Source organism: Sceloporus occidentalis, unplaced genomic scaffold, assembly GCF_023333645.1.
Source record: "Sceloporus occidentalis isolate IW3139 unplaced genomic scaffold, rSceOcc1.0.p SCAF_43, whole genome shotgun sequence".
Taxonomy (NCBI): Eukaryota; Metazoa; Chordata; class Lepidosauria; order Squamata; family Phrynosomatidae; genus Sceloporus; species Sceloporus occidentalis.
The window spans coordinates 2,668,337-2,696,229 of record NW_028317023.1 but is presented as its reverse complement, the minus strand read 5'-3'; the positions used below and the strand labels follow the sequence as shown (position 1 = coordinate 2,696,229).

The following is a 27,893-nucleotide window of genomic DNA, read 5'->3' as shown; positions in this document are numbered from 1 at the left end:
TGCAGACTTTTAAAACCCCAATGCTGCAACTTACCCGGCACATCCCACTGGTCTCCCTCCCTGTTCAATTAGTTAAATGTCCGTACGAGCGAACAATAAAGTCGCTCGTATGGACATGTAACTAATGGAACAGGGAGGGAGACCAGTGGGATGTGCCGGGTAAGTTGCAGCATTGAGGTTTTAAAACCCCAATGCTGCAACTTGCCCTGCAGATGCCACTGGTCTTTAACTAATTGAACAGGGAGGGAGACCAGTGGCATCTGCAGGGCAAGTTGCAGCATTGGGGTTTTAAAACCCCAATGCTGCAACTTACCCGGCACATCCCACTGGTCTCCCTCCCTGTTCAATTAGTAAGTCTGTGCCGGGTTAAATGTCCGTACGAGCGACCAATAAAGTCGCTCGTACGGACATTTAACTAATTGAACAGGAAGGGAGACCAGTGGCATCTGCAGGGTAAGTTGCAGCATTGGGGTTTTAAAACCCCAATGCTTCAACTTACCCTGCAGATGCCACTGGTCTCCCTCCCTGTTCAATTAGTTAAAGACCAGTGGCATCTGCAGGGCAAGTTGCAGCATTGGGGTTTTAAAACCTCAATGCTGCAACTTACCCTGCCGATGCCACTGGTCTCCCTCCCTGTTCAATTAGTTAAATGTTAAAGGGTTAAGGGGCCGTGCAAGTGAGCCTATTGGTCGCTTGCACGGCCCTTTAACCTATGGATTTCCACTCCCGTTAACCCCTTCGATGCTGTGTTAGATAACGCAGAATCGAAGGGGTTAATGGGAGCGGAAATCCACAGGTTCGCTGTCAGGGGTTACAAAGACCGTGCGAGTGAGCCTATTGGTTGAGGCCAGAGGAGGTCCCTGTAGGCGACCAATAGGCTCATTCGCACTGCCCTGTAACCCGTGACGGCGAACCTGCGGATTTCCACTTCCGGGAATTGCCGCGAAGCCGCGAAGACAAGGTAAGTTAGAAGAGGGGGGGGGAATGGTAGACGAAGACGAAGACAATCACGAAGATCTTCGTGGTGTGTGTCTTCGTCTTCGCCTACGTTTTACCGCCGCCGTCTTCTTTTCGGCGTGTCTTTGGAACGAACACAAAAACGCACTCTTCGTGTTCGTTTCCATGTTCGCCTGAAGACGAATGCACAAGTCTAATTTTCACAAATCCTGGGTACTACAAGCAAAGCTCCATTTGTTTCAACAATGCTTGCATTACAGAAGCTCTTAGGAGAAGCCTTTTTGAAAGTCTTAGCAATACATCCAAACAGGTTAAAAATTATGAAATAATCTATCTATCTATCTATCTATCTAATATATATAGAAACATATTCTGAGTTTCTTTTTTCTTAGGATGGTACAGACTAATTCATGGATGTTTCCAAAATCTTGTCTTATGCTGTAGCTTCCAGACAATAATTTTTGTGACCATCAGACTTCATATTGAGACTATCATGCAAACTCTCCCATTAGTCAATTTATTGGGGAAAAACATTTTTTAGAAGGGGAATGGTGAGCGGGATAATGTCATCTCGATCTTTCGGTATGATGTGGAGACATTCACACACAACGAACAGAGGTATCATAAGCGCTTGCTGTAGAAGGATGCACCTTTAAGTAGTGACCATGCATATTTGTTCTATCACAATCTCTCAGCATTGTACCGACAACCTCATGATAAGTATTCTCAATCAGAAATGGATAGTAATTAAACCGTACAGATACTTATGTTAGTGTTTTGCTCCTAGGAAACAAGGACAGTGTTTGCATGGACCCATTGCTAATTGTTTCACATCTGCAAGGACCAGGTAAAACTCAGTTAAGATCTACATATTTCCAGACTAAGTCAGCTTCAAATGTATGTATATCCCCATATAGTAACCCACCATAGCAATGCCTGGATTTCTAGGAACTTCAACTACTTAACATTATCGGATTGCGCTCCTTACGGGATGGTAGCTCAGTCTGATAGCTTCCATTAGTCTGTTTTTTCCATGTGATGGATATGATTAATAAAGTCCTACTTCAACTTGAATAGTTCAATACTAGAGTGGGTTAATATGTAACCTGCTGCTCTGACATTAAGATTTATACACCATTATATTTTATATTTAAAATAACATTTCCATTGAAGGAAGAGGAAGAGGAAGGTGGAGGTGAACATTGCATTGTTCAAAATGTATTGGTATGTCCCATCAAAATTTTGTGGGAACAGTTTGGGGAAGGCCCTTTTCTATTCCAGCATGACTGTGCCCCAGCCTACAAAGCAAGGTCCATAAAGACATGGTTGGATGAGTTTGGTGTGAAAGAACTTGACCGGCCTGCACAGAGCTCTGGCCTCAACGCCATTGAACACCTTTGGGATGAACTGGAATGGAGATTGCGAGCCAGGCCTTCTCGTCCAACATCAGTGCCGGATATCACAAATGCTCTGCTGGATAAATGGGCAAAAATCCCCTTAGTGTCACGAACCGAGGACACAGGTAGATAAGGAGCCCAGGTGCAGGGGATACGAGGGGCTCTGTCTGTACCCCACGATGCATGATGGCTTGGGGTTGGTACAGACAGGCGCAGGAAATAACTCAAGGACAGAAGATGCGGATTAAGAGTTGTATTGCATATGATGGTACAATATATATACACAAAGAAAGTCACTTGGCAGGAAGCCCTCGGGTTGGGGCACACACGGCAGGAAGCCCTCGGGTTGGGGCACACACGGCAGGAAGCCCTCGGGTTGGGGCACACGGCAGGAAGCATTCGGGTTGGGGCACACACGGCAGGAAGCCCTCGGGTTGGGGCACACACGGCAGGAAGCCCTCGGGTTGGGGCACACACGGCAGGAAGCCCTCGGGTTGGGGCACACACGGCAGGAAGCCCTCGGGTTGGGGCACACACGGCAGGAAGCCCTCGGGTTGGGGCGCACACGGCAGGAAGCCCTCGGGTTGGGGCGCACACGGCAGGAAGCCCTCGGGTTGGGTCGCACACGGCAGGAAGCCCTCTCGTTGGGGCACACACGGCAGGAAGCCCACTTGCAGGGCACACGGCAGGAAGCCCACTTGCAGGGCACACGGCATGACTAGAAGCCCTCTTGCAGGGCACACGACTAGAAGCCCTCTTCCAGGGCACACGACTAGAAGCCCTCTCCCAGGGCACACGGCACGGCTAGAAGCCCTCTTGCAGGGCACACGGCTAGAAGCCTACTTGCAGGGCACACGGCTAGAAGCCCACTTGCAGGGCACACGGCTAGAAGCCCACTTGCAGGGCACACGGCTAGAAGCCCACTTGCAGGGCACACGGCTAGAAGCCCACTTGCAGGGTACTAGGTTTGGGAGTCCACTTAGTGGGGCACTGTCCGCAACTCAGGAACACAGCAGGTTGCCCACTTGCAGGACACACGGCAGGTTGCCCACTTGCAGGGCACTCGACTTGGGAGTCCACTTAGTGGGGCGCTGGCCGCAACTCAGGAACACGGCAGGTTGCCCACTTGCAGGGCACACGGCAGGTTGCCCACTTGCAGGGTACTCGACTTGGCAGTCCACTTAGTGGGGCGCTGGCCGCAACTCAGGAACCAAAGCAGGAACAGATCAGGAACCAAAGCAGGAATAAATCAGGAACCAAAGCAGGAACAGATCAGGAACCAAAGCAGGAACAGATCAGGAACCAAAGCAGGAACAGATCAGGAACCAAAGCAGGAACAGATCAGGAACCAAAGCAGGAACAGATCAGGAACCAAAGCAGGAACAGATCAGGAACCAAAGCAGGAACCAAAGCAGGAACAGATCAGGAACCAAAGCAGGAACAGATCAGGAACCAGATCAGGAACCAGATCAGGAACCAGATCAGGAACCAGATCAGGAACCAGATCAGGAACAGATCAGGAACAGATCAGGAACAGATCAGGTAATCCTCAAAGGTCAATGTCAAGGCCCAGACTGCAGGGCTGGGCAGATTTATAAAGGCTGACTTGATCAGGTAAGCAACTGCAGCTGGACCTGATAATTAGTCTGAGTGGTTCTGAATGGCAAGGGCGGTCACTAGTGGCTGGAAACATGAAATGAATGGCAGAAAGTTTAACCAAGTCCATACAGCAATGGGTGAACGTTACACTTAGAAACACTCCAAAATCTTGTGAAAACCTTCCCAGAAGAGTTATATTAAAAAAATATATTTTTTTTTATTATAGTTACATCAAAACTTTTATTAGATGAATATGAAAATATGCTGGTTATGATTAGCTCAAAACAGACTTTTACTGAAACATTTCAAATATAAAACAATACAAATAACACAACAATTCCAACATTAATAGACATACACTTATACATATATATATATATATATATATATATATATATATATATAATTCTTATTTACAAATATCTGCATACCTCCCAACATTTCAAAACGTGAAAGAGGGACACTTTTTTTTTTGTTTAATCTTGTGGAACTCACCAACACAAGCAAATGTCCCGCTTGTATCACCACTTAAAACACACTTAATTTTTGTCAGCACAGTCATGCGTATTAAAAATAACCAACACATTGAACTGAATTCCCATAAGGCTCAGCCAGACATACTACTTCCATGATGCTGGCTGAGCATCATGGGAAATGCAGCAACAGTAAAGCTACAGATGTTAGCTGTAAACTAAAATTCCTATGATTGTCAGCCAGCCAGGTGTCCTCCATATTTCTGGCTGAGCATCATTGGAAGAGCAGTCCACAGCAGCACAGATTTTTTTGTTAATTAAAAAAGGCTCTTGTTAGCCTCCCTCCCAGGACCCTTTACACATACCTGCCTATACACTGCCTTTACACACATATACACATACACTGCCCTAACACACACACATATACACTGCCCCTACACATATATATATATATATATATATATATATATACACTGCCCTTACACACATATATACACATACACTGCCCTTACACACACACATATACACGCACACTGCCCTTACACACACATATACATGTTCACTGCCCTTACACGCACTCATCACTACACGCCGGCTATTCCTGCAGAGCGCAGGGATGATGCTGTATGATCTTGAGGTCTCCAGGGGTGTGATGCTTTCTTTCTCCTGTATGGAGATTACTGTCTTTTTTAACTAAGCCGGCTTCCCCTACATATGCTTAAAGGTCCCAAATAAGTTGTTTTTTTTTTAAACTGAATATTTATTGAGATCAGACATAAAAATAACACAGGTATCCTCCATGTAATGCATAGGAGTAAAGACATAAAGAAAAAAAAAACAACAGAAAAAAAAAAAAAAAAAAATGCACATTACAGTTGGACATTACTGCAAGTATACCGCCATACAATGCGGAAAAACAATGAAGAAATAACATATCGGTATAATATGTATACACCAAATAAGTTTAATGGGGAGACATTTGATTGGTTGGTGTTGTTGTGGCTAAACAAGGCTTCCTATCATCCCCTGGGGTCTTTACATATGTAAAACAATACAGCCATGAATCTACTACCCTGATATGGACACACCCAAAGTTTCTCAGCAGGTTTATTTGCCCATGGCTGTCTTATCCATAAGTCTATCCTATCAACCCATTGTACCTGTCTGTCTACACCCAAGGTTTGTTTAACATAAGAATAATACATAAGCAATTTTCCATAGCATAACATGTTTTTAACATCACAGAGCACTTTAGTACGACCCATTCAACTGCCAATGTTTGTCTATGCAGATGGCTTTCTATGTGTTTGATTTTATACACCTGTTAACAATGGATGTGCTTGAAAGACCTAAATTAGGATGGATATCCACATACTTTTGGTCATATATAACCAACAACAATGGCAGTGCTACAATACATTACGATATACAGCAATGTGTTTAAAATTAAAATATTTGTTTTTCCATGGGACTCCCCCTTAAGCCAACTAAAGATGACAATTTAATGTATCTATTGGTTGCATGATGCCCACCAGGTGGCACTAGAGAACCCACTGATAGTTTTCTCCTGCTTTTAAAACAAAAAGTAGAAGCCCCTGCTTTGATAAGTTTAGATATTGCATGATAACTGTATTTATTTTAATATACATGATAAAAGGCTTGTATGACAAAGGGAATTTATATGTGGCAATGCAGGCCACATCACCACATGATTGAGGTCTGAGTACTTTTTAATGTGTATGTTTCCCAGCCAGATTACTATGTCACTCTGTAATTTAAGCACAGAGCATGTCCAACACTGAGAGCATTCCCATCCAATGACTGCTTAGGGAGGGAAAAAAGCCCTTTCATTTAGATTTTATTGCAATGCTTCTGGACACAGTGAGTGCCTGGTGACATGAAAAGTTCAGTGTCAGGCAAAATCTATATCCCTCCTCCAATTCATCTGCCTAGTGAAGCTTTAACTGTGAAGCTCTGAGATTAGACCTTTAAAAGAGATTTCAAAAAGCACCTCTGGCTACCTCCCACTGCCTACCTCACCACTATATTAATGCCAGGAGTGCACACAGGGACTCATTAATCTACAGAGCGCTCCTGAGACACATTGGCACTGGATCCTACCCTTATAGAACTCCAGACTGTGCTCTACTGAACTTACATACTGACTACCTCTTTATCCTCACTTCTCCTTCAGATGATGCCATCATGTGTGAAGCAACTTTTGAGCTGCAAGAGGTTCTTCATTTTGGTTTTTACTCCTGTGGTGCTTTTACCATTGCCACTCCTCATTCAAACCAAGGTAAATAGTTCTTAATTAATTTACAGATATGTACATGCTGCTATAATTTGGAACCAGCTAGCTGTTGCTTAGGGGATCTACTATAACAAAGTTTGAGCTTGCTGAATGATTAAAGGGACATCCCAGTCTTAGGGAGCCCCCTAAACAATACATATGAAATTACTTTGTACTTTAAAAATGACAAATTTATCTAACATTAAGTTATGGACCATGTTGCAAGACTATGGAGGTTGTTTATACAGAGCAATTCTGGTGCAAAGTTTTAAAGATTCTGCTGCAAAATGCTGATGCATCCCATACAGTGATCCACTCTGGAGAAGGCTGACAAGGGGCAGGGAGGCTCTGATTTAAAACTTTTGGGCTACTTTCTGAAACTACTGTAACAAAGTAGAGTAACAATGAAAGGGCAACATTAGCAACCCTGTGTACACCTGTATAGACTTTCTATGCATCCACTTTCCGTTGTCAGTTTAAAAGCGCCATTGTAAACAAGACCAAAAAACTATGATGCAGGTATGGACATTTGATGATAGGGGTTTATTTTATTGTGTATGACATAAAATCCCAAGTATGTCATGTACTTTTATATAATAATTTAGATCCAAGATTCTAGTTAAAAAAATAGATGACAGATTTTGGCTGTTTTGAGCAAATTTTATGGATGCTACTTTTAAAGAGAGAATGTATGAGAAGTATATGATGTGGATTGGCTTATATTTTCCATACTGCCCTATTAAAAAAAATATAAGCTGGAACTATATTTTTATTATTATTTTTTTTTATATTGAATGCATTCTATGTTTTCTTCCCAAAAAAACATTTTTCATGGACACCTAAAATAGATGATTAGCTAAGATGCAGGCTTGGATGATTTTCATCTCCAGACTATGTAGTAGACACCTATCTTAAGCTTCTTGGTTTGATGTCCTTCTTTGTGAGCAAGGAAGCAGTTAGATGTCCCTTCTAGTGTTCTGGCATGTGTCTCTGCCTTGTCAGTCACTAAAAGTTTTGGTACACCCCAGTATTTACTTACAAGAAGGGCTAGCAAGTGTAAATAGCAGAAACCTACCTTCTCCCTGATTAATCAACATAGATCTTAGTGTGTACTTTGTTACCTGCAGAATGCAGATACACCCCTTTAAACTTTTGTAATTACACCACTAGTAACCAGAATTCCAATGGTCTGTCAACTACACCATAGAAGGCTTGGTAGGGATTATGTGAAGTGTCTTACCCATTAAATTAGTACAGTAGTAATAGAAGTAGCATCTACAAGCAGTTATTCCTCAGTTGAGCTTAATTTGAAAGGTTGTTTATAAAGAGCAATTCTGGTGCAAAGTTTTAAATGTATTCATGATCACCAGACTATCCCTATCCCCAGATGCCACACAGATGCAGAGATGCTAATTTAACATGCAGAGATGCTCTAACATAACCGCTGTATGATATCATAGACTGGGGTCTAAAAAGTTGTATGACTTAGGGCTACTGTATACAATTTTCTCAGTTTGCCATTAAGGACATAAGTAATCTTTCTTCACACAATTGTGAAATAAATACATTGAGATGTATAAATAGGAAGGGGTACTTGCTTTGCATTTTTAAAATGACCTAAAAGCCACATCATGGGACTGGGTGGAATGTGGCCACATAAGCTCCAGTTACTATTTTGGCATTAGCACCGACATACACTGACTCACTTGTTCAAAATATTATGGAGATTATTATTTTTTGAGTTTGTGTTCTAATGGTATATGCATCCATAACAGTGACACTTATACCTCTTGTGTACTATACCCTAACACTCTTCTAGATTGTAAACTCATTTGAGCAGGGCCCTCCTTTTCCCTTGTTTTCATAAGTGTCCAAAGGTTAACTTCGACCCAGGGTTAAGCCATAAGGATTTCTTAGTTGCATGAGTGTCCTGTGAACTCTTGGTTAGTGTAACATACTTCAGAAAAAAAATCTGCAAAGAAATGGGATTCCTTTAATCACGTTCAACTATACATTAACTCAACACATTTTGATTGCTAATCAAATAAATTATAGATAATAATTTAATACAAAACATACTTTTGAATCCAATTATATCACTACCAACAGAAGACAGTGTCACATCTAGAAAATCTAGCAAAACTCAGGTTTTTTCATGTGACAGATGTAATACATTGTCATAAATAAGACATTTTAATGCTTACATGCAGTATTTGAAACATATAGAATACACCTGGGGTATTGGTGGTATCTGTGGTGAGTAAAACTTGGGCAAGCAGGACACCTCTCATGCTGCACTAACCTCAATACTCTATAAAGCAGCCCACGTGAGCCTGAGTTGGAACTTGTAACTATTTCATTATTACTGTTGCACTCAAGCAGATATAACATAATTAGATTTGGGCCTGGGGAACTGATACTTTAAATTGTTATTTTTTTGGTTACTGTTCTTTTCTTCTATAATTATATATTAATAGTAGTAATGTTTGGAGTCTTGTAGGGCAGGGATAAATGTCCTGCTGATAAAGCAACTGGGAGTGTAGTAGTAGTAATAATAATAATAAATATAATAAATACATGCCTGTGCCATTGTCATGGTAATAAACTTATGATAATTAATCTTATAAAGGATGTATGTGCATTAATTTGGCTGAGACAGTGAGACAGGTTAAAGGTGAGGAGTTTGAGTACAAGGTTATGGTGCTCAAAAGTGTTTGATGAAGTGTGCGCTAGACACAGAAAAAATAATATTTTGTTTCAATGGAATATCAATGAGGAGTGAATTGTTTTGTCCTGACCATTAAGTCTGAGAAATATGTTCCCTGGCTTGGAGAAGGGGCTGGCTTTGGTAAGATATGTTAGCCTGTGATGAGGTGGATCCTTGAGAAGGTTGAAAAAATGAATGGGCCTAGAAGGAAATGGCTGGTACTCTTCAACACCAACCATAAGGAAAGTCCCTGAATAAGCTGTGGATAAGCCTGTGGTGGCACAAGGCATCTAGGGAAAAAGTCTGTACAAAATGGCGAGAGTGGTACTTGCTCTCAGTAGAACAATAGGGTGTAGCAGGAACATAGTAGACATGTTACTGGAATGTAACAAAGTTTATAGGAAGATAACCACTTTTTAGACTAAAATTTACCTAACTTTTACAGATTTGGGTCAATTGTTTCCTAAATGTTATACAAATGCCTTTGATGTGAACTTCAAATGACAGCACTTAACATTTGAACAGATGGCCTCACAACCAACTTTTTAAACAATATCTATATACCTTAGTTTGTGTAGATAGAGACTAGGTTGCTATACGGATTATGTTCACTGTTTGTTTGCTTTGGCAAAATATCATATGTATTATTATCTTCTGTATCATCCTGAAAAACAACTTTATGCGAACACCCATTAGCATTGACTCGTATGTACTAATACAGTATTTGGGAGAGAATTTCTGATAAAAATGACATTTTCTCTTTATATCTTCCATTATTATCATGAGAAATTAAATTTGAGTTTTGAAAAGCAACTTCAATTAGAAGAAATATTAAAAAGAAGAAATGTCCTTTCTTAATTTGTAAAGTTTTTTCATGTTACAGTTTTGCTATTCACTAGGTTCTAGATGACCAATGATTTTCATTTGTTAAAACGTCAAGTGGTAGTGTTTCAACTTGAACCATTAGCTGTAATTTTCCAAAGAAAGTATGTGACCATTTTATTGTGGATGAACCTCCACCATGTTTACAATGCTAAATTAAACAATTTTTAATATTGTTTTCCCTCTTTTAAAGCAATTTCATAATATAATGTTCTAGACATTCACATATCTGTCATGTGTATGTGTTATAACTTGCAATCTACTAGACAAGTAGCCTAATCTACTAGATAAACGTCTTGTGTCCTTATCATACTTCCTTGTGGAATACAATAGAATGGCTCAGTCATTATCACTCACAGAGATTTATGAAAGTCTATAGAACAATGTACTTCAACAAACAAACTGGACTTTATAAGCGTTGCAAGAAAAATTCAGCTCAATGTGGTGTTTGAACAGGGAAAGTCACCCGAAATATCACATTATTGCCTGTTAAATTCATACTGCATATTGAAATAGAAAATCTGCTATTTCGTGTCAACACCTGTACAAGGGGAACACAATTTTGCAAGAATTATGATGTAGAAGGTATAGTTGTCATATGTTTACTTGATGCACACTGTGAGGATAGGTTGAATCCAGCACTTATAAAGATATTATGTTGTTATTAATTGGTATGACAAATGGTTAATGGTGGACGATGGATGTGTTTTGATGATTTTAAGATTATAAATTCTGATAAATTCCTATGGCCATGTGGATAGGGTTAACTGTTTAAACTCATACAAGCTTAATCATTTCACAATACAGCCAGGGCAATAAGCCATTAAACATCCACTATTGTCTGAAAGAATGTGACAAATGCCAGGGAAACAAACGTGCAACTTTTGTAATGTTATCAATTTCTCAGTAAACATACAACTGGGAGAGGCCATAAACTATTGCGGAGCAGGGCGGAGATGTTCCAGTCTCTGATAATCCGGTGTTGCAATGGTCAAACTAATTATTGGCACTGTAAATCGCATTTGGGCATTTTGTATCTAATGACTTTAACACAGTGGGGGCTATGTAGAAAAAAAGCTACCTGGGATGCAAAAATTGAAAATGGTCTTATAATCACAGCAACCAATGGTATGATCCAACAGCATGATTTCTCTATTTGTTCCAATGTTGGTAAGGCCACCTTCCAAACTTTGTAGCAGGATCTCTTATTGTAGAGGTTCTTAGATTGTGTTTCAAGAAGCCATGTTCAACACAACATTTTCAAATGTGACCCTACTAATAAATAAACTCTCTTAGGTGAGCAATATATCAATTAAATAGCTAAGAAATGGCTTCTTATGAAAATGAAAGGACACCACGGATTAAAATAGAAATTATATAATTATATAAATTAAGTTTGTCAAGTTTACCAGTAAATTGCGGACATATAAAGTACAGGATTTTTTATTAACGTTACTTTTCCCTGTTGAATTTGACTCCAGCATGTGGTCAGAATGCTGGGTCCAAAAACTATATAAAAAAGTGCTCTCAGGTATAAAAACTGTGTAATTCGGCCTGTTTGTTGTCATCCGGTTAATGTTATACAGGGACATTGAAACCAAGAGATTTAGTCATATTAAATGTTTATTCGATTATTGGAAATGCTTCAAATTACTGTTAAATAAACAGTGAATATTTGGCTTAGCTCCACACACTACCGTAGAATAAATTTGCTGTAGTTTTGAGCTTAGATACCCACAGTCCCTTTCCAGCTGCTTTCACTCTCTCTTATATGCCCACAGAATGCCAATGAGCCTCAAGTAGGATATTCAAGTTAAAAACCACATTCAGATTTCTACTTTAATCTTGGCTGTCAGTATGACTAGTGTTGTATGTTACAGAACATTTAGGCACACTTAATCCGTAAAAGATCCCTTTTAATCTGTAGTGAAGATGAAATAAAGAGCTATTTGTATCAGGAAGTACATATGAAAATTATAACCCTGCTACAGTTTCTCTGTGCCCTGCAGAATGTTTCTGTGTGACCCAAAGGTGGTCTACAAACCATGCTTTGCTATACCAAGTAAGCATTTTATTACTCCTATTTCACAAATCTGTTTTCCTTACCATTGCATACATCCCATCCTGTACAGCTGTCCTATCAAGTAATTTGCCACTTTGGGGGGAAGGTGGGGACCATGGGCCAGTTAGGGAGATCAGAGGATCTCCCCTAAGTGGCTCAGCAAGTTGTAAAATTACTTGAGTTCTGCGTTTTGCAGCACAGACCTCAATCATGGCTCCCACATGTTGGCCAGATGGGAAAGGTAGGCAGGTAGTCCGGCCCCTACTGAAATTTTGGGGGATATGCCATTCATATTTTCTGAGTACATTGCTATAAACATCAGAACTGTGATCATAACTCATAAAAAAATATTTAAAAGCTCTTCAGTGACACTTGTACATTTCTATAATTATTAATATTACTTAAGGATTGTGTAAGCACATTTCTTATAATTTTTCTTGTTGGCTCAATTTTGGAATTGGGAGGAGCACTTTCCTGCCATTGACTGGCCACTTCAAGTAGTTAATCAATGGTGCAAATTACCAGACCAGAACCTAAACGAGGACCTGCAGCTTCTCCCTATTATTATTATTTATTGTTTTATATAACGCCATCAAATTCCATAGCCCTGTACAATGGGTGGACAGGACATAACAAGTAGCATGTAATATAACAATTTGACTTACAGAGACAACAGGTGAGGAGGGCCCTGCTCAAACGAGCTTACAATCTAGAGGGAGTTAGGGTGTATTACACAATAGGTAAAAGTGCCGTTGTTACGGATAGACCAGCCACACTAGTAAAAGTATTGCAGGAGAGGGACTAGGAAAGGTGATCTTAAGGAATATGGGAGGGCGTTAATGTGCTATGTGGTAAGCATCCTTAAAAGGAGTGGGTTTTGAGGGATTTTTTGAAGGAATAAAGGTAGGGGGAAAGACGGAGAGGCCGGGGGAGAGCATTCCAAACGATAGGGGCATCTTGTAAGCGTGCATGAGAGCTAGAAATCAGAGGGGAGGATAGAAGGAGATCATTGGATGAGTGGAGAGACCGGTGTGGAGTGTATTTAGAGATGAGTGAGGAGATGTAGGTAGGGGAACCACTGTGAAGGGCTTTGAAATGAATCCTGAAGTGCACAGGCAGCCAGTGAATACACTGACAGAGGAGAGAGGTGTTGGTGAAGGGATGGGAGAGGAAGATTCATGGTCGATTGTAGAGGGTTGAGACGGGTAAGAGGGAGACCAGCTAACACAGGATTACAATAATCAAGGCAGGAGATAATAAGGGCATGGACAAGAGCCTTAGTGGCATGTTGTGTTCGGAAGGGACAGATGGGGGCAATGTTTTTAAGATGGAGACAGCAGTTTTTAGAGACTGACTGAATGTGGGGGGGTGAACGAAAGGTCGGAGTCAAGGGTAACACCAAAACAGCGGGCATGAGGAGACGAGGAGATGATAATACCATTAACATTGAGGGAAACTGATGGGGGAATTTTAGCATTGGAGGGAGGGAAGATGAGAAGTTTGGTTTTGGAGAGATTGAGTTTCAGGAAACGTGCAGACATCCAGGTAGAGACAGAGGCAAGACAGTTAGTTACACGATCTAAGACAGAGGGAGCGAGATCAGGAGAGGATAGATAGATCTGGGTGAGATTAGCTTGCCAAGTGAGGAAGTGTAGAGAGAGAGAGGACAGAAGGGGTCCTAGTCTTGGGGTACCCTGACTGAGAGGGGGAGGGGAGGTGTTACTGGAGACAGAGATGCTGAAAGTACAATCAGAGAGGTAGTAAGTGAACCAGGAGAGGACAGTGTCATGGAGACCAAGAGCATGAAGAGTTTGAAGGAGAAGAGATTAGGATTAGCATGGAGTAGTGGCCCTTGGCTTTAGCAGTGAGTAGGTCATTTGTAACTTTAGTAAGAGCGGTCTCAGTAGAGTGTTGAGGGCAAAAACCAGAGGGTCAGGTAGGTAGTTGGAATCAAGAAACTTGAGTTAATTGGGTATAAACAATTATTTCAAGAAGCTTAGAGGTGGGAAGAAGTAGAGAGATGGGACAGTAACTGGACAGATCAGTCGGGTCAAGGGAGGGCTTTTTCAAGTATTTGTTAAGAGTAAGCTGGCTTTAAGGTGCTGTGTCACAATACAGTGTGAAATCCGCTTGGCTTCTTGATGTTCCTAGCCAAAGATAATGCAGAATACAAATCATGGGTGCATACCAGAAAATGCTACATTTACAAATATAATTGACCTCCTATGTAATATATTCTGCTGCAAATCTTTTAATCAGACAAACTTCCTCTTACTGCCATACGGCCGAGGGGACAGCCGGGAATTGCTGTATACACTGGCAACAAACCCTCATTATTTGCATAGCCCTGTGTGTGATGCAACCTGCTATTGTTTGTAATCCTCACAGACTCTTGTACATTACACTTTATAGCTGGGTTTCCCAACCAGTGGTATACTGATACCTTGGGGTACTTCTGCTAGGGCCAGGGGCTGTTTAAATTTAATTTAAAAAATAATTTGGTATTTTGGTTGTTAACTAAGGAAAAGCTTGGGGGTACGTATATAAATCAGATATCAAGTATATGGAAAACGTTGAAAAACACCTAAAGGAAGACTAAGCCCAATTTTTAACCATCTTGATCCTGAAGTGACTGATATCAGTCTAAACAGTACTATGGTAATACAAAAAGGGTAGCTTGTCTGCCTGACCAAGCATGACATTTGAAGCCTATTCAAAGACTAATGCCAGTTAGCAGATGACGGTAATATTTCTTGTGTTTACTTTTAACCATGTCGGTTCCTTTATTCACTTTAAAAGTATTTGTTTAATAAAATTTTAAATGATATTTGTATAACCCATAACGGTCTGGAATTCTCTTGCAGGAAAAAAAAAAGTTATAGCATCCATAAATAAAGGGTTTCTTCCAGGCCCAGACTAGCGGTGCCCAACAACCCTGCTGTGATCTATTACTTTTAAATATATATTGATCATTAACTTTGATGTAAATTTCAAGTAGCCTACTTTTATTTCCAGACTGAAATATTCTCCATCATCATTGTTTTATTGCCTTTCAGGAGGCCAGTTGTGCTTACTCCATTATCCTAATGGCCGTATTCTGGTGTACAGAGGTTATACCGCTGGCTGTCACAGCGCTGCTACCTGTTCTGCTGTTTCCAATGTTCGGAATTCTTGAATCAAAAAAGGTATGACATCTAAAATAAAGTTTTTTTCCTACTTAGGGCAAAGTAAACTAGGTGACGCTAAACATATAGTTAAAATACCTCACTTCAGATGTATCACAGTTTACAGTTCCTACAATCCTCTACGAGTATGGACATCTGGAAGAGATAGTCCTCGAACTGTCCCTTGTCATATACAAGGGTTTGGAAAGTATTTTGTCCCCATCTATCAGTTTATTAAAATTTTTAGCATCAAAACTTAATTGTCCTAAACTGGCTAATTGTATTTCAAAGTCGGAGTTAACATTTCTGAGGGCATGACCCATATGTTAATTGTTCTCCTTTTGCATAATCCATAAAATGTTCAATCCCTATATTGGGTTTTCAATATTTTGATCTGTACAACCATTTTTTTTTAAACTTTATTACACTGGATTGGGGGAAAAGGTTGACAACATTCAGCCTGGGAGCCAATCAAGCCCCAGTGGGCCAGGAATATAGTAACCAAAACACATTTGGTAGACAACACGTTCAATGACACCAACTCATGTTCACCAAAATGGCTTGCATAGGATAACTTCAAAAACAAAATGACCAAGCCGAGGTGGCTTTATTCAAAACAATAAGCAATTAACACACAAAAACACAAAAAATGGTGGGGTCAACATCAAAATCTTCTCTTTTATCTAATTCTTGGAGCCTAGGTAGGAATTCCCCTAACGAGCGTTCCTTGCCAGTCTTGCTACCCGCAATCATTCTCTAATGCTTCCATAAATAAAACTGTAATGTGAGAATAAAACAATCACAAAGTAGAAAAAAGCTTAGTTATAACATGCATAGAAGTAAATGATGTTTTTGTACATCTTGCTCATAGTATAATAACAGTTTAAATTATTTCAATTACAGGGTCACCAAAAAATGCTAAATTAGCACTATACTAGCAGTTAATTTCAGGTGATTTACACCAGACACTAAAGAACCTGCGCACATAAATGTTATGTTTCTTATTTAACTTATTGAAAGTTTGGTCCTAAGCCACACAAGTGTAAAATATATATGATAGAATAATAATTATGTCATAATTGTCGCGTGAAATCTAAAATGCGTGAAATCAATAATGAAGAGTTATTGTAAAAAATGTCTTATCGTTTGGTACTATAAAGCACATTGACCACGGTTTTATTTCGTTCATCTTTCATCATACAAAACCAATGTTTATGCCAGGTTTGCAATATTTGCTGACCAGCAATTGCTACAGTACATGTTATCAGTGGACAGTGATGACATGAGCTAAATTCCATTTTAAATGAGATTTTTTTGCCCCAGTGTTGTCCTCAAATGATCCTATAGACTTCTATAGAAAATCTGAAAGATTAAAACACTGATAACGTATATATACGCCAATGATAGTTTAGTTTTTGTACTTTCGAAGAAACATTTTAGAAGTCTATACCAGCACTCTGCATGGTTTAATTAGTTTAATTTAAGCGTTAAAATAACTCACAGCCATGAAGACAAAAATATGCATTGTTTGTTATGGGACAAAATATTTTATGTCATAAATAGGCTTTAAAAAATTCAACTTTTTTTTAAATCTTAAGTTTGTTTAAAAAAAATCTTAAAATACAATTATACACATCTGATTTTAACATTGTTTCTTTTACTTTAAATACCCTCACATTTCTTAGCTGCAAATATTTTTGAAAATTACTGTAATTAATCAGTTTTTAAACGTGCTGTATCTAGTGCTGATGTGTCTACAAAGTACGGGCTAAATACAGCAAAACACAATGCTGGGTACCTCTATCATTATTTTAGTTTTCAGCGCATAAGAAGCATTTAAGTGGGAGGAAATATATCCCTTTGGTATTCCAAAGACGCAAATTAAGCTTTTTTCTAAACCCAAGGTTTCAGCCTTTATGTGTCAGTATCTTACTCAGACATATAGCAGTCAAATAGTGTACTTGGTCAAAAGTTTTTTTGTTTCATTGCCTAACCCTTTGAATGGTTCCTGATGAAATTAAAGGGCAGTTATACTGATGAAATCTATGAATGTTTTAGAAGTTTGTATTTTTTTCTATATATTGCCTGGAAAGACATTGATAATAGTTAGATAATTATTTACTTTGGCCGGATCTGAATTCTAGATCACCTTAGACACAGATAGGACTAGAACCCCAAGCATTAATATATTTATTTCTCACCCTATGTAGAAACTGTGTTTCTTTCTATTTTTCTTTTTTGCTACCTTTGTTTGTTTGGTATATATTCACTCCTTCCAGCATCCAAAGTCATTTTACATGCTAATGTCAGTTACTAACAGTTTGTCTCTTCGTGTATCCCATAGGTTTGCATGCAGTACCTGAAAGATACTAACATGCTGTTTGTTGGTGGTCTAATAGTGGCTGTAGCTGTGGAACAGTGGAACCTGCACAAGCGCATAGCACTCAAGGTTCTGCTCCTTGTTGGTGTGAGGCCACCCTTGTAAGATTATTTTAATATTAAATAAATTTAGGATGTTCTAGTTCATTGAACATTGACATATTTTCATTCTATTGGGATGATCTTTTATCATTTTCTTAACGCTCTTATTTTAAAAACGTATGCCCCCTTTTAAGGATACTTCTATGATGTCATAGATGTGTTTGAAGAGTTTGAAATATATATAATTCAGTCTTTATAACCAGTCAATTAAAAAAGAAGTATTAACACCTGTATTACACAGTTTTTGGGGCTACTATAATTCTAAAACATGTAGTACTTTTGTATCAAATTTTATTAAAGTCCATGTAATCTCTTTTCTACTGTGCTGGTTTATGGGTCTTGTTGCTTCAGCAGGTAACCTTAATGATATTTTGTTATAATTTGTTATCATAGAATATGTTGTCAATATTTCATTGCTATCAAGTATTTTGTTGTTATTGCTTTCCTTGATAAGGGATAAACCCGTTATCTTGTCATCCCAGAGAAAGAGAACAAGTAACTCCTTTCTTTATTATAGTTATTATAGATTCGCCAAAAAGATCATTCATCTTATTCTCCTATTTTCTTGTGTTATATGATATCTTTAGGCTTATGTTGGGATTTATGGGGGTCACTGCCTTCCTGTCAATGTGGATAAGTAACACTGCCACCACCGCCATGATGGTCCCGATAGTTCAGGCTGTCTTGAGCCAGCTTAATGACACCGACCATCATACTTCTGAGTTAGAGAATTCTGAAGGACGGACCAATCCCGGAATGGAACTGGAGGAAAAAAACGCCATGGCTATGACTTCTGTACAAGGTAAATACACTTCATACACTAGTTGGCATTTATGTACAGAACATTTTTTCTTGGTGTATGTTAATACATCAGCAGGTTTTCGGCCATGTTAAACGCTTACAAAATCCTTGCTCATCCTCATATGTTGAAAGAGTTTGTTTTTTTGTTTTGTTAATGGTGCAAGATTACATGATGAGGTCATTGGTGGTTGGTAGGATTCAGTAGATGGTAAATAATATTTCTCAAGCACACTTCAAAGTTTCACTGCAGTTTTAGGTGCATATTTTCTTTGTGTTTGTATCTTTCATAATGTTGACAGAGGAAACATTAAATGAGACCTCACCTTTCCATTTCTTACGAAGGGTATGCCGTACATAATCACTTATTTAACTGTTCTGATGAAACATTTACTTAAATGTGTGGATCCCTTCTAAAAGCTAACTTGAGTTCCACTTTCAGAAGGCCAATCTTTGCACTTTTGAACTGCTTCCAAGCTTGACTACTTCAAAAATAATGGTGTTTTACAGACTACTACACAGCTTAATTTGAATATTGGTCAGAGAAAACTTACAGGGGTCTCAAAAGTCCAAAAGACCAAGTTATCCTGTAATAAAAAAGTCTGAGTTGGTACCTTACCATTGAGGGCCCAAAAACCTAATTCTAAAACCTAAATGTAATTATAATGCTGTATAGTGGCATCTCTGAAAAAGAATATACTGGGCAGCGAAGCTAGAGCATTTATCAGTGAAACTTGTGGGACTTCTTTGATTCTCTTGTTTTTTTTTAGGGATGCCACTAATTAGGATTTGGGATTTTGGGGCCTTCTGTATTATTGTGAGATTGCCAAACAAAGTGTATTTAATCTGGGACAGAAATGCTTAAGAGGCTATACCAAGGTTAAATAAATAAATAAATATATATACACAGTATGTTAGTGAAACTATAATTGCAAAATATTTTCACTGTATGAAAACGTGAGGAAAGCGCTGTAGAGAAAGGCATGACTGTAGATATTGTTAATATCCTTTTAGGAAAGTTCATGGGCATGCAAAGGCTGGTTGAGGGATTTAATGGGCAATCTAAGGTGGCGTAAAAAAAAAATGTATTAATTCACTTGTGTATAACGTCGACAATTTAATGACGGATTTTGTATCCATCTTATGGAAATGACTTATAGTTTGTAATGACCCTTTCCATTATTATGATTAACCATAGCACTTTGAAACCTTGATGTGTAACCTGAGCACAACATCTATGTTGTTGTCGATTATTTCATTTTTGTGCTTGCTTTGATAGTTATAAGCAATGGTCATATGCACGAGGCCTCCATAGACACTACTGAGAGAGAAGAGAAGAAACGCATTAATAAAGGAATGATGTTGTGCGTGTGCTATGCAGCAAGTATCGGAGGCACGGCCACCTTAACAGGAACTGGCCCTAACCTTGTCCTAAAAGGACAATTCAGCCAGTAAGTACATGTGCACACTTAGATAGGATTTAATATATGTATATATATATATATATATATAAACATATATACATAAAACACAGGAAATATTCCATTCCATTGAGGTATCAACTGTAATTTTTTTAAAAATTCTAATGCTACTTAAATAAAAATTAAAATGTCAGCAATTTATAAACATGCATAAATTATTTGTGTATGTCTTTTTGTATTAGTAATGAAAAACCCTAATTTAATTTTCTTTCTGTGAATCGATTGTGCCTCTATAGGAGGGTGCCATGTTACTTGGCATGTGACAAAATAATGAAGTTTACAGGATTCATACTTATAGAGGGAGTACCTGCAGTGATTGTCTATAACAAAGTTTTAACTAGTTTCAAAGGTTAACGTCATACAGCAGTTGTAGTATTAGCAGGAGTGGTACAGAAGTACCATTATCCTCACTGAGCTAATGAAGATTGTAAGCCTTTCTAGGGATATCTGCAATGGGTTTCACATAAGGAGTAGTTTTATTAGTAAGAAGATAATATATATATATATATATATATATATATATATATATAACAGGTGAAAGCTTTTGTTAAGAAGTACTACCAAAAATTTGAATTTACTCTGACTTGCCCCAATTACACGTTGTTCATCTACAGGATTTTTCCAGACAATGGAGACATTCTGAATTTTGCATCATGGTTTGGATTTGCTTTCCCCAATATGATTGTGATGCTATTTATGGCTTGGATGTGGCTTCAGTTTTCATTCATGGGCTTCAAGTAAGTTTCTTAATAAAACTTGCCATTAATATGATCATTATGATATTAGTTTACATTGTGTCTTATAGATAGTAAATAGTATGCTTTATCTATCGACAATTAAACAGAAAAAACTGTAGAATTGAAAAAAAAATATTGAAATATGTATTAAATTGGTGCATTAACAAAATTATGTTTTCATTTTATAAATGTTCTGTCATATTGTGCTCTGCAGTTTACAATTTATAATACTTTATGGATGGATATTTTTCGGTGGTGCCTCTTCAAAATATGTGCCTCTGCTTTCCCATGTATTAAGTATTACGTTATTATTTTGTCTGATTAAAGTTGATAAGCAGAAGTGCAATTTTGAAGTTTGTACCTAAGGGAAGTGTGTCCTTAGGCTTATGGACTTACTGGTGACTACTAAGACTCTTAGAATGGTAATGCCCTGCTGTAACCTCAGTGCTGTGGTTGGATCCACAAAATGACCTATTTGGTTATCCAAGGGTAGCCACTCAATATAAGAAAGAAGAAGAAAGATGTGTTGTGTAGAAATACTCCCTACAAATCTATACCATGGCAATATTTCTCAAATCACAGCAGGCTAACCCTGAACCTGCACATTGTTTCCCCAAAACTATCCGGTATTTCGTATAGCAAAGCTATGTGGTGGCAAAGATATGCTCTGCCAGTTCCTCATTATTACAGCAATTGCCTGCTTTAGAACTTCCCGCTCTGTTTTCTTCCTTTACTGCACTTTTTTCTATGTGTTTTTATTATTTCAGAATATCTTGGGCTCTCTCTGTCCTATAATTCAGCTTTTTGTCTGTACCTTTTATTTTGATCTTTACAGGCAGATCCATTGGACTAACCATTAAACAATTCATGCCTGTGACAGTAGGTCGAAGATAAGGAATTAAGATGTTCTATCTTCAAAATCAACTTTTATATCTGCTACAAACGAGTAATTACCTCACCTTTTCCTCATATTAAGCTTAAAGAAGACATGGGGCTGTGGAGTAGTAAAGTCAGAGAAGGAACAAGCTGCCTATAACGTAATCCGTGAAGAACATCGAAAGCTGGGACCCATTTCCTATGCAGAGTCAAGCGTCTTACTGCTCTTCACTCTACTGGTCGTGCTTTGGTTTACAAGAGATCCAGGCTTTGTCAAAGGCTGGGCCACTGTGCTTTTCAATAAGGATAATGTGGAGTAAGAATTTATGGATATGCTACTATCATCTGCCATTGGACAATGTCATTTTTTGTGAGAACATGCAAGAGATAATACGGTAGTATGATGTAAAGTAGACATTATAGTAGTAAGGAAACCACCAATGTTGTATATATACAGAGCCGGCCTTAGGTGTTCTGGCGCCCTGTGCGGACTACTCCTCTGGTGCCCCCCCATCCCAAAAAAAGAAAGGAATAAAAACTTGTAACAAAACCCCAATCACTATATACTACGCCAAACATTGATGTGGTCTAGGCCTACCACTTAATTGTCTGGCTTAGTAGTAGGGATGCACCGAAACGAATTCTGGACTGAAACCGAAAGTGCAGCATTTACCTGGCCAAAACCGAATATGACCCCCCAACACCATAAAAAAATCTAACACTTTTATTTAAAGTAAGTAACACACCAAAATAGGACAAAACAATTAAATAATATTATATATATATATATATATATATATATATGTCCAAAAATAGTTACCGGCACTCCAGGGACTTTCCAAATAACCACACAAACAACTTTGGTTTTCAAGTCTATATATATCAAATATATATATATGATTAACAGCAATCACATTCCTATCATGCCCAGGCATACCCAGATTCCAGGATTTACTCGCAGACTTACGGTGGCGGCGGCGCCCCCTGGAGTGTGGCGCCCTGTGCGGTCGCACAGGTCGCACACCCCAAAGGCCGGCCCTGTATATATAAACATATAGTGGTGTAGTAACATTACAGGATTAGCATTGCTGCTTTTTAAATGAGCAAAGTTCTGATACAGTTATGTGAAAAAGAAAGTACACCCTCTTAGAAATCTATGGTTTAACACATCATCTGAGGTTGTATTTACATAGTTTTTAGACCAGCTAAGGAACAGATTATTGTTATTATGTCCTGATATGTAAAACCATAGAATTTAAAGAGGGTGTACTTTCTTTTTCTCACTCTGTGGATTTCAGAATACCAATTTTGGAAGCAAATTCCTACATGCATGAGAAATAATTGTGTGATTTGTCAGTTTTTCCCCCAATAACAGCCCAAATATACAATCTGTGCTTAACAATTCTTTAACTTTTTATTAAGTCTATATACTTACATTTTTATTGCAAACAATGGCATGCCTGGATATTTGGTAAAATATACAGCAATAAGCATGTTTATTGTCATGGTTATTATGTTATTATTTGTATGTGTATGTACCTATGCAAGTGGAAAAGAAATATAAAAATATGACATAGCCATATTAGGCCTAGAAAAAAACTTGAAGTTGATACATTTTATTGGACCAACATGTCCTTTCTAAAAAGAGACCCCTGTCATTTTAATGTCATCTTAATTTTTAATGTTGCCCTAATAACAGGTATCACCTTCAATTAAAGACCCCATGTGGAAAAGTATGAATTTGCATTGTAGAGTTTGTCTTCATCTTGTCAATGATTTTTATTGTGGGTTGACTTGACTTGTGGTGGCAAAAGGTAAAGGTAGGTGTAACAAAACAGAAAGGGAAAAACAAGCATTAATCCGGTTCCTTTTGATCTGCTGCAGGTATGTTACAGATGCCACTGTTGCTGTGTTCGTAGCTGTCCTCCTTTTTGTTCTACCAGCCACCAAACCCAAATTACACTGTTATAAGAAAAGTAACAGCTTCGACATTGATGATTTGGAAGAAGGTACTCTATTCCTCTTTTATTGATAAAATATATTTGATACGCTTGAAACTATCTTTTATTTTGAATATGAGTTATATAATTTCTATATAAATCAGTTATAATAACTGAAAATAGTGCAACTAATTTATAATTGTTAAGCATAAGGGATAACCATTGATAAGATTTAAAGATTAGCAAATTAGTCCCCAAGGAAAGCTTGCGCATTGCAAGTGAGTGATGTAGACACTGTAATGTTACTCTTCCATCAGCCTCTTTTAATAACCTATATCAAGCAAAAAAAAATATATATATACAAATGCATATCCTGTGCCAAGGATGCCAAACCCATGGCCTTAGTGGCCCCAAAAAGACTTCTGCTTAATAACTACTGGACAAATGTTTGAGCTCCTGGTCTGTTTCCGATCATTGAGGCCTAGAGTTCAAGATTCTTGTTCTATGTGTTTATATACACAGAAAATATTTACAATGACACATACATGGCGCACAAGTAAATAGTCAGTAATGTCTGCACTCAAGCATATTCAGTCATTTTGAAGGACAATTTGCGGTAAATACAGGGCTGTAGTATTAATATGATGTTCTTTAGGAGATATTTTATACTTTTATATATATATATATATACTGCTTTTCTAATTAAAATGTCATAATTTACAGAAGAAAAGGAGTCATTTTTCTCAGTTCCGTTACTGACATGGAAGGTGGTCCACAAGAAGATGCCCTGGAGCATAGTCCTTCTTCTTGGTGGAGGTTTTGCTTTGGCCAAAGGAAGTGATGTATGTTTTTTACTTTTATTTATTTATTGTTATTAGTGTCATTCAGTGAACACTTCTTGGGGTGTCTTACCTCTGCTGGTACCATGGGTGCCTAACAAATTCATTTTTGTTGTGTAACTCATCTTGTCCAAATTTTATCTCCCAGTGACTACAGCTTTTAAGTTAAATAATTTGAGGAAGCATCCATGGCAGTCTGTGTTAGAATCTGAAATTACCCCTGAATCCCAGACAGTTTTCTTTCTGTTTTAGCCATGCAAACATATGAAAGAAGCGGATACATTGATGGATATTTTTGGAAATGATAACTTTGGGGCATATTACATGCCTACTTGGCCCTTGATGAATATACCCCTTTGTGAACCAGATGAGAGGGAGTGAGCAGTTCCAGTGACTTAAAATAACGTGCCAATATTATTACTTCAGTACCCACCAAAACTGCCGGTCTCTCCTCAGACTGGCACAATTCAAGCCATATCTGAGGTCATCTACCTTTGCTCATATCTTAAAAACTTGAAGTTCAGTAGAGAATTTAGGTTAATTTCCGAGAAACTCTACCCAAAAGTAACTAGAGCCTGCCAGCTAAACAGTAATGTTAACATCTTTTTTCCAATAAGTTAGTGTTTTCCTGTTTCATTGATGGGACTTGATCCCACCATAACTTTAACGTTGAATTTCCATTATAGTGACACAACACTCTTTTTAACATAGGCTTCTGGACTGTCTCATTGGCTGGGACAACAGATGACACCGCTACACACCATACCACCTTGGGCCATTGCAATCATCTTGTCGCTGATGATCGCTGTCTTCACAGAGTGTGCCAGCAATGTTGCCACAGCAACTCTCTTCCTCCCTATACTTGCATCCATGGTAAGACTTTTCCCACAAAATCCTGTAGATTGCAGAGAATAGCTATATTCATCTAGCACAAGAGCTTTGTTTCACTCAGTTTAAGCAATAATGAAGTGAAGCCAATAATAATGTCGATTAGCCAATTTTACCAATACCTGAAAATAGTGTAAAGGGAAAATAGTCTTTTGGATTAAATGTTATTTAAATGACAATGAAATACAATAATTGTTAACGATAACAGAAACAATGACATTATTTATATCAACAATTCTATTTTATGTTAGGCATCATTGTTTGGACTTATCTCGAATAAACAGACATTTTCTAAGCCGTATTTTGTGTATTTTCCTTCCCTATCAGGCAAAGTCCATAGAGGTGAATCCACTCTACATCATGATTCCCTGCACACTAAGCACTTCCTTTGCCTTCATGTTACCGGTTGCTACACCTCCGAATGCCATTGTGTTCTCGTATGGTCATCTTCGGGTTTCAGATATGGTAAAAAATATTTTCTTTTTTACTCTTGAGTCCAGTCTGGAAAACATAAAATGACAAACTCATACTGACAAATGATTGTAGATTTTAACACAAAGGCTTATTTAGATTTGTGATACAAATAAGCAATATAAAAATATAAGACAAATTATATTTCATTATTTCAGAACACTTATGTTTGATATGAGAACTCATGTTTTAAACGAAGGGAGGTTTTCACATAATCATGAAGAAGGCTACTGCAAGATAGCTGTAAGGGACAAAATGAATACAGGATTGAAACAGAAAAGAAGTAGCAATGTGAACCTATCACGGAAGACATTTTATATTAATCAGTTGGGTCTAAAAACAAAGAAATTGAAAGTTTGTGGGGAAAAAGGAGTGAAGAAAAGGAGTTCAGCAAGGCTCATTTTTGTGTACTAGGGACACATCAGGGGAGAGACAGCGGGAAAATGATGTGATAGCAGCCGTGAGACTTGGATATGCACATATGTTTGCATATTGTCAATCACCATTTCGATTGACTCTGAAATTATGATTTATAAGTGTGGATGCCAAAAAAAAAGAAACTGTAGAGATGAAATAGAAAAAGACTAGAAAACTAAACTTTAGGAGCCACTTTGCTGGGTCTTATGATCTTTTTGAGTAGATTCCATTATTTAAAGGTCCTTGCAGAAACTGAAAGGAAAATTACCTTGCTGTTGTCCATTTTCACTTTTTCTAGAAAATATTAGTCTTACCTATCATATAAAATTGATCCTTCAGACTTAAATGGATTTTGTTGATACTGTACATGCTGACTGCTCTAGTACATTTAATTGTGAGGTGCCCTCATTAAAGATGATAATCTGAACACACTTGGACATCCCAGGTACCCTGAAAATCCACATTATGGCATCCATCCGTCCATCCAAGCTCTCTTATTTACGGATTTCTTAAAAGCATTTCCATTTATATGAATTATGAATATACTGCACGTTGTAATTTACGTGTAGAAATGCTAACTTTGTTCTTAATACTTTCAGGTAAAGACTGGTATCATTATGAATATCATTGGAATTATATGCACCACAATAGCTATCAATAGTTGGGGTCGTCCAATGTTTCACCTGGAAATCTTCCCACCTTGGGCCAACATCACAGACGGGCAATAAAAATTCAAGGAGCCACAAAGAACATTCAACCAGAATCAAGGATATGAAGACAAAATTTTCGAAGACCTGGAAGTGCAAGAGACAACCACTTAAAGACTTCTGTGAACAAAAGATTAAGTTTACTCCAAATTGACATCTACTGGATTTTAGCAATCACTGTGTTCTTCAAGATTAATCTGCATACTCTGCCATTTGTGTATGTGTACATTGTTGAAATGTAAATAGATTTTTTTGACCAAAATCTGTCTATTAGATATGAATCTCAGTATTCTTTTGTTCTATACGACTTTCGTGTGCAAGTATATTTTATTATTTATATTAACTTTAATGTTATAATGCTATACATAATCAATAATCAAAAATATGTCAATTTCTTAACAACATTAATTTCATTTAGTAAACTGGTGTTTTACCATCATAAACACTGTGTAATATTAACAGTTTTTTATTCATAAAATGTATTAGTAGCCGATTACGTCCATATCAGTATCACTGTATCGTAAATCTGTATCATAGTTTTCAATAGACGAAGTATACAGAATATATCGATAACAGCAAATCAATTGGATTTACAAATTTGCAATCCATCCCCATATTTTTATTCAAAGTATAATCATCATAATGATTATTCATCAGTATGATTCACATTAACACATCAAGCTTATTCAATAGATTAGTACTGAGCATTGTGTTTATAAATCTA

General features: G+C 37.9%; 1 protein-coding gene across 1 annotated transcript; it reads left to right on the top strand.

Moving 5' to 3' along the window:
• The first annotated feature begins 6,623 nt into the window (after nucleotides 1-6,623).
• Nucleotides 6,624-27,271, top strand: LOC149289674 (Na(+)/citrate cotransporter-like). The gene is made up of 12 exons (XM_089490194.1): nucleotides 6,624-6,725; nucleotides 15,427-15,555; nucleotides 17,879-18,015; nucleotides 18,603-18,817; nucleotides 20,093-20,264; nucleotides 20,909-21,031; nucleotides 22,008-22,223; nucleotides 23,792-23,916; nucleotides 24,571-24,689; nucleotides 25,398-25,559; nucleotides 25,902-26,039; nucleotides 27,062-27,271. The coding sequence occupies exons 1-12, from the start codon at nucleotides 6,624-6,626 to the stop codon at nucleotides 27,188-27,190; spliced, it is 1,767 nt and encodes a 588-aa protein (XP_089346320.1). The 3' UTR covers nucleotides 27,191-27,271.
• Nucleotides 27,272-27,893: the final 622 nt, after the last annotated feature.

Bases quoted from the DNA above. Each gene is read 5' to 3' on its own strand.
- LOC149289674 (XM_089490194.1), top strand. From the start codon at position 6,624: ATGCCATCATGTGTGAAGCAACTTTTGAGCTGCAAGAGGTTCTTCATT. The intron at 18,818-20,092 runs GTAAATACACTT...TTGCTTTGATAG, and splicing joins GGCTATGACTTCTGTACAAG to TTATAAGCAATGGTCATATG. The intron at 22,224-23,791 runs GTAAGAATTTAT...GATCTGCTGCAG, and splicing joins TTCAATAAGGATAATGTGGA to GTATGTTACAGATGCCACTG.